Genomic DNA, 8380 nt, shown 5'->3' with positions numbered 1-8380 from the left:
GGTCAAGGCTGCATAAGGTTAATCGTATAAAAATGTAACAGTAACACGACTTCATGTGATATTTTTTTAAAATATGAGTGAGTGAGAGTTGCTTAGCATACCCACCACGACTGTGGCCCTTGCGTGATCGAGTTTGGAACAGATATACCTAAAGTTGATAGAGCAGAGGGACATCTGGACACGTTCACACCATCAACTGGGTCACACACCATAGTCACCCGATCCCATGAAATGGTTCTTATGACAAACATCTGGTAATGGCTGCCTGTTCTGACCCGGAACCCCGGTCGGGGAGAATAAACAAAACACAAATATTTAGTTTAATATCACCTCAGTGGCACAACGCTTTAATACGCACTTCTTAACGTATTTTGTAATTCATTTTAAACCATTAAAACGGAATTAGTGGTAGCGCCTCAGAGTCAGCATTTATGGTCTCCCGTTAGAATTGGAGTTGACAGATCAAGTAGATTGCATAACACGCAAGACAAGAATGTTCTTGAAAATCGCCGTTCCTGGTAATCTTATCAATAATGTTAAGGTATACATGTTAGGTCACAGATGGCCATTCCCACTGAATGGTCTAATATAACTAAACGGTCATTTAATCAGTCATTACCTGATACCACCATGAAAGTCACAATCGTCTTTCTAGCTGTTCTCGGAGTTGCTCTGGTGAGTTGAGTAATGATTAAATTTATAGCTGCTAAGTCCAATGAGACACCGTTTTTTGATAGGCGCAGTTCAATAATTGCCAGATATGTGATTGTACATACTATATCACTATTCAAAGAACTATGCTCTGCACTTTTGCATCGAACAGTTCGTTTTATGTAACTGGGCTGAACTCCATTTTGGGGTTTTAAAGGAACGCATAGATGTAATATACGCCACATCTTATACTATTCCACTGTAGCTTTACGAACATATGTGGATACCGTGAATGGCGGTTTAAAGTTTTCGGGCGCAGGTTCCGCATTCGCCCAGAAGATGCATGCAAGAATTCTTGTACCTTTATTCGATCATTTTGCTTGTCAGTACCCCGAACCCATGAGCTTCATACATAATACAACGCCCTACTTGTCTTCAGCAACCCATGCTTGTCTAAAGAGGCGACTAACGGGATCGGGTGGTCAGGCTCGCTGACTTGGTTGATTTATGTCATCGTATACAAAATGCGTGGATCGATGATCATGAGGTAAATCACTGTATTGCCTGGACAGCTGAAATATTGAGTGCGGCGTTAAAGAACAAACAAACAAACAAACAAACAAACAAACAAACACAAACTAACTGCAGTTTTTCCCAGCACTATAGGGGTAGTATTTCCTTCCATGATATACAGTTTTGCGTCTCATAATATGTCTACCCATGAAGATCCGGTGTAGTTTTCTTCCATGAAAACCGTAAAAGGCGACTATTCTTGTCGTAAGAGGCGACATACGGGATCGGGTGGTCAGGCACGCTAACTTGGTAATTGTATCCCAATTGCGTGGATCGTAGCTCATGATGTCAATCACTGGATTGTCTGGTCGACTCGATTATTTACAGACCACAGCCATATGGCTGGAATATTGCTGAGTGCGGCGTTAAAGAATAAACAAATCATAATGTGTCAAGTGTATATTTTAAAAGAATGACATAACTGATTATCCCTATGGGTTGGGCAGAGTATAACTGAAAGCAGCACAATGTAATAACAATTGAAGGCCTTGCTTTGGCTGTACAGTTAAGCCATCACCATCTATCTCCTCTTCATGCTGAATATATCTAAGAGTAATGTTTTATCACCCCAGGCCCAGGATCCGCCGACCACTGTGCAGACAGTCGTCGTCACCGGTGGAGTTGCCGCCGGGGGGGCATGCACCAAGACCACTGACTGCGGCGAGGGGTACTGTTGCGTTACTAAATTCATAGGCAAGAAGAAGCGCTTCATCTTCAACGATCTTTTTGGCAGCCACAACAGCGGCAAGTGCGAGCCTGAGCGCAAGGAGAATGATTCTTGCCACGTGTTCATGGACCACGACATCTTTAACCCCAACCTGTTTGAAGACTACTGCCCATGCATGACTGGCCTGGAGTGCCGGGGCGAGACAGTGGACGAGACCGGAGGTGCCATCACTCATCACAACCCCAAGTGTCAACCAAAGTCTGGAAGTTCTAGCAACTAATCTTCATAATATATTAACCGAGATTACCGGAGGTAACCCGACGTTATCCGAGATATTACCCAAAATTATCCGTTGCTTTGTACTGTAATAAACAAGTCAAGAAGTTGTACACTATATTTTGTGAATGATATGATAATTGCTGACTGACATTCCTTGTATTGATGCACGTTGTATTCCACATTTGTGCCATGACATGACACCAATATCAGCAATAGTAGCCTAAAAAAAGGCACGGCTGGTACACACAGGGATCTTGATCTCTTACGCAACAGACGCAATTTCAGAATACACATATCGTTTTAGTTTCAACCAAATCAATTGTTCAGAGTCGTATGACAGGAGTGTTTGGCGAACACCTGGTGTTATCACTGATTTTCAGTGATCAAGTTTTTATCTTGCGCTCCTGAAACTTGTACACAGGTTTTTTGATGAAACGAGATTTTACGCGATACGTACAGGAAGAGCTCACATACCATTACCATTGGAATTAGATATTAGAGAAACATCCTTTTACTTTATGGTCATTGCGTCAGGATGAATTAGCTTATCATAACGTACCGGATGACGATTTGAAAGGTGTGAGTGTTACATATATTTCAGTTCCAAATTTACAAAATCTCGACATCCTCTGTATATATGTTAGCTTCATAGGAAGCTGATATAACATGAAGAAAACAGTACCACAGTGGCTAAGTAATAAGCTGAACAATATCATCAACGTTGTCAGGAAAGTACAAGACACGCGACAGTGTTGAACGCAGGATACTAGTATTGGCTGTTCTTGCCACAAATGATAGAAACAAACATTTGTACAGTTTAAAGGATGATGTGTAATACGTACGTTTCTGGTAGAAAGCCCTAAAATGAGAGAGGGTGTGAGTGAGTTGGGTTTTACGCCGCTTATAACAGTATTTCAGTTATATCATGGCGTGTCATTTTAATGAGCGAGGAAAGCCCCAAGTGATGCAGGACGTTTACCACTTTGCTAACACCCCAGAGTATGGGTATGGGACTGACAAACCTAGAAACATAAGCGGGATGAAACAGTATTCGAACCAACAACCACAGTTTTCTGGTGTGCCTAAGGGACGCAACTCTTCACAGCGAGTCGCAGCACCTTAGACGACTGGGCCACCCCTGCCCCGGTATGAGAGAGATGTGAGTGATGGATTAAAGAGGTCACTTTCTAAAGTAGTATCATTTATCTAGCAAATTGTACATCACTGAGATCATATTCAAAACATTTCAGATTTATTAACTCAGCGGTTCAGAGAATGTGCAAATATAAAAGCAAAGTAATGTTATGGCAAGGTCCTTCGCATGTGCATATTCCAATAATTAGAGGATATTGTCTTTACTTGTCAAATAACATGTTTACATGTATCTCAGTGGCAGAAGAAAAAGACACATATTCTGGTTATTATATATTGTCTTTCGGATTTTTGTATATCTTACCCAGAAAACCACAGTGTCATCGGGGAGGAAGGACAGTAATTTTCGATTCATATATTTGGAGATAACTATATTATTTCATCACTAAAACAAAATAAATGCAGTTATTCTACATGGATGTATGTACAAGTCAAATGTCATGGCAGGACAAAGCAATATGCCCCATATTATCATTTATTACTTGCCCGTGAAGAGATCACCCGTTTAATAAACATACAGCTTTATTACACATTGTGTAATACCAAAACGCGTGCTTATGTACTCTCGGAACACGTTTCACGTACAAATATTGAAAGCTCTCAACATCCCTTGGCGTATTCAACGACATTGTGTGTGGAGATGATAGATCACTGGGAGGAGCTTATGCACACTCGATTACCCCAGCAACCTTGTTGCTAGGCTGACGTCACATGGCATTGTTTCGCCGATGGATCATGCAACAAAATTCCACAAATTACGTCATCGGGTATTGTGACGTGATTGTAAACTTTGAGGTGCAAGGCCCCGTTCCACAAGGCGATCGTACTCTAGCGCAACGACAGTCGTTAGTCTAAGTTAAATTATGTGAGTTGTGATAGCCTTAGCACTACGATAATTTTGTGGGACGAACGCCTGAATTCTAAAGGTGGACCATTGTATGATATTAAATTCATACGTTTCCACCTTTGACGTGTTTGAAGTATTATTCTGTTAAACTCAATTGGATTATGCCATGGATCGTGTAGGTGTCAGCCTATTTACACTCAACAGTATAATTTTAAAAACATTATACATGACAAGTAATAAATAAAATACTAAACTCGCTCTCGTGTAAAACCAATTTTATGAAACTCGTGAATAGTTGTGGTATCTGACTCGCTTTCGCTCGTCAGATACAAGAACTATTCACTCGTTTCATAAAATTGGTATTACACGGGAGCTCGTTTAGTATTCTATATTTATTCAACACCTCACACACCATATGATTGCTGCATATCTAATGCCATAACTGTACATGTAACACAATCACAAATTCAATTATATATTATGCCATAAACGTTCAGGTTTATAATCAGATCAGAATTCCCTGACTAACTATAGGAGTTAAGGTGTCGGGAAAAGAACGAAAAAATGATATTTTTCGTTCTTCACATAGACTTTCACTAACAATGTGTGACCAATATGGACTAAATTCTATAAAAATCTGGTCAGTGCAATATTTTGCCCGATCAGAAATATATTGGAAACAAGCTATGACATACTCTTTGAAAAAGAAGGGGATCATGAAATATAAATGTTAATACCATGCATTAGAACAAAGCTAAGCGTTGACGACAAACATCCTATGCAAGAACGTAATGGCTTTAAACCTTATCACCAAAAAACATCTTTGGTTTGCACGTGCCGCACGCAGTTACGCGACACAAGTGCGTGAGGTGTCAATCATGACCTTGACACTTTCAAGGAAGGTCGATAATCTCTGTGGACAATTGTTTCTGTCAGTCTTATTGATTCTGCTTATCATGCAGTTGTGATTTACTTGATTTTATTCATTGTTTGTGCATGAATCAGCGATGCGGCGTCTGCAACGCGCGGAGCGTCTGCGGGCTATTGACATGCTGGAAACTGGCAGAAGTCAGCGTGCAGTGGTCAGAACGTCCAATATGTCACTGTCTGTGATTAGCAGACTAAGGAACAGTTACCAACAAACCCAAACGATCGACACACGATCGAATCCGTTCAGGGTGTCCCAGGTCAACGAGAAGAGTACAGAATAGATTAGTCCAACATCATGCATGCTCTTCGAAATCGAGCTCAAACGGTGGATCACATTGCTGCAAACTTTCAACAGACGACTGGAGAACGAGTTACGGGTCAGACGATAAGAAACAGTCTTCATGCTGCTAGCTTATCTCCTTGCTCGACGACCACGTGTTGTGCCGTCTCTAATAAATCGTCACATTGCAAATAGACGCCAATGGTGTACACAGCGTACACAAACTTGGGTAATCGTTGCTGGTCACGGGTCATGTTTTCAGATGATCACCCACTTCTTTCATAGGCGCGGTCGTGTCTTGCGACGTAGAAATGAACGCCAAGCAAATTACAACTTGAGATCTTAGGGCAGATCTGGCGGTGGGTCGGTTATGGTGTGGGGTGGCAACATAACTGCGCGAACCGCACTCCATATTGTGCAAGGAAGGGTCACTGGACAGTCAGCAATATTCCAGGTATATAACGGCGGTCTGTAAACAATCGAATCTGGTCCACACAATCCAGTGATTGATATCATGAACATCGATCCACGCAGTTGGGATACGATGACATGCATCAATCAAGTCAGCGTGCCTGACCATCCGATCCCGTTATGACAAGCATGGGTTGCTGAAGATCAGTTTTCACCCGGACTTTCACGGGTCACCATTTTGTAAATGCACCACGAACAGGAGATTAGCTGCGTGTTAGTCTATCTAATCGAATACGAAATCATTTTTATTAAAACAGTCAAAATTAATCCGATTTTGAACCGGGAAGCTGGATTTCAGAACTAACAAATCAGTATTAATGAGGTAATTGAAGACATTCACTCACATAACGAAAATGGCTATACCGCCCACACCTCCCTCGCTATACCGCCCACACATTTACGGAATGGCTCTTTACTTCCATGTGAGATATTCCCAGTGGTGCTTTGTAATTCATGAACATATTTCTTTTAAACGTATTTATATTTAAACCAATCAATTTCTGCTTATTCATTCAAAATGACACTGGCAAATATACAAATGTTATTTAAGATATATCTGCAATCTGTAAATGTGCTGTAATCAGCGATTGGCCTCTTGTCGATCAGTCCGTATGACATATATACTACCAGTAGCTTCGACATCCGCTTTTACTGTCCGGCATCCGCTTATTACTGATATGTAGCTTCAATAAGAGCAGGGGGCACGGGTGGCCCAGTCGTCTAAGGCGCCGCGATTCGCTGTGCAGAGTTGGGTCCCTTGGACACGCCAGAATTGTGGGTTCGAATCCCGGTTCGCCCCGATTATGTTTCTAGGTTTGTCAGCACCATACCCGTGCTCGTGGGTTTCACCGAAGTGGTAAACGTCTGAGACCTGCATCACTTCGGGCTTCCCTCCCACATTAAGCTTACACGCGGTGATATAACTGGAATACTGTTAAATCCAACTCACTCACTCACTCAATAAGAGCATCATACCAGTTTATTAAATGTGAAACGTCAACGCCATAAAATAGTCTCGATAATCCACCTCAACAGATAATTATGGGCATAAATGGCAAAATAGCTGTGAAATATTATGAATGGAACGCTGAAAATCAGTTATGACACCGAGTGTTCACAAAAAGGGTAAGCATGTCCTGCCATACGACGGCGGAGTGCCAATTCTCACGCTTCGTCAGAGTGCCAATTTACAGACTACCTTGCACGTTTGTAAACCCGTATGTCTAACGGGCGACTAACTGAGTTGGGTGGTCAGGATCGCTGACGTGGTTGATGGATGTCATCGTATCCAATTTCGTAGATCGAGATCCATATTAATCACTGGATTGTCTGGTCCAGACTCGAATATTTACAGACCGCTGTCATACAGCTGGAATATTGCTGAGTGCGGCGTTAAACAACCAGCAAACTGGGAACAACGCACATTGAGCTGTAAAGTGCCTGTCCTGTTGGTTCGTGCAGAAGGCGTAGCGCTTTTACCTTGTATACAGGCAGACATTTGCCTAGTGAACTTAATCAGAGGCGTTCGTCACCACTAGCCACATTCCGTAACCTGCAAGAAGACTCGTCCCCCTATCGATGAATGTTATGTGCGAAAATACGACAAACCAATCAGAATGCGAGTATGATTTCAAATTCTTCGTCAAAGAATCCCTCAGAAATAATTTTTGATTTTACATATGTCTTGCATCTAAAAATATACCAAAGACATAGTTAAATGTGTTTGATCATACTGTATAATTCCGCACGTCCCGATGTGCTTTAAATTGCATCTGAAATATATATAATTGTGTAAATGTGTGAACGATTACGCAACGAGTTGACAGTTGTTTTAGGTTTGCGCTAAGACGGAACCCGGTCGCAAAAATGGCCACGAGAGGGGCACGAGTCGCTATTCAGCTTGTCCCGGAATAACACGAGTTGGTCACGAATGAATCAGAGGAAAACATCATGTGAAGAGAGTTATCGCCCTTCGGGACGAAAAGATCGTCCATTACTGAAATTAACCCCACCAGTATCTGTGGGAAATATAACATCACTCACTCACTCACTCACTCTCGTGAATATATATGTATCGATAATCAGGCGTATACGATATAATAACTAAATAGGAAATATTCACATTTTTAGGACCAAATATAAGATTATAGCAGTGAAACCTTAACAGCTGTGCATGTAATTTATCGTCACGATTAACATGTGTCAGTATTCTAACTCTCACAAAAACAATATCCTGTGTAAGTGTACCGTTTTCAAAATACCATTACAACAATATTAGAGACTGAGAAAGATTAGAGTTGAGAAATGTGATATTTTCATTGCAGTGGACATAAAACTTGGACTTCCTTTTTACGTTAGTTCAACATTGCTAAGGCACAATAATAACAGATGGTGAATGTCGCTTCTTGTCGTTTGTTATTCTCTTGAAAACGTTTCGTTATCAACTATGAAGTTCTCATTTAACTCATCAATCAAGACTGTTCGTTTCTCAAAGAGCCAGCATTTAATCTTCGTTTCCAACAGCGGTCTT

At 41.3% G+C, this 8380-nt stretch overlaps 1 protein-coding gene across 1 annotated transcript; it reads left to right on the top strand.

The window, feature by feature from the left end:
• The first annotated feature begins 548 nt into the window (after positions 1-548).
• Positions 549-2280, top strand: LOC124133145 (prokineticin-2-like). Its single transcript, XM_046497403.2, has 2 exons — positions 549-675; positions 1797-2280. The coding sequence occupies exons 1-2, from the start codon at positions 562-564 to the stop codon at positions 2169-2171; spliced, it is 489 nt and encodes a 162-aa protein (XP_046353359.1). The 5' UTR covers positions 549-561; the 3' UTR covers positions 2172-2280.
• Positions 2281-8380: the final 6100 nt, after the last annotated feature.

The sequence above is a fragment of the Haliotis rufescens genome, unplaced genomic scaffold (genome assembly GCF_023055435.1).
Source record: "Haliotis rufescens isolate VD_foot unplaced genomic scaffold, xgHalRufe1.0.p SCAF_23, whole genome shotgun sequence".
Lineage (NCBI taxonomy): Eukaryota > Metazoa > Mollusca > Gastropoda > Lepetellida > Haliotidae > Haliotis > Haliotis rufescens.
The sequence above is the reverse complement of the archived record's forward strand: the minus strand, read 5'-3'. Positions and strand labels throughout refer to the sequence as shown.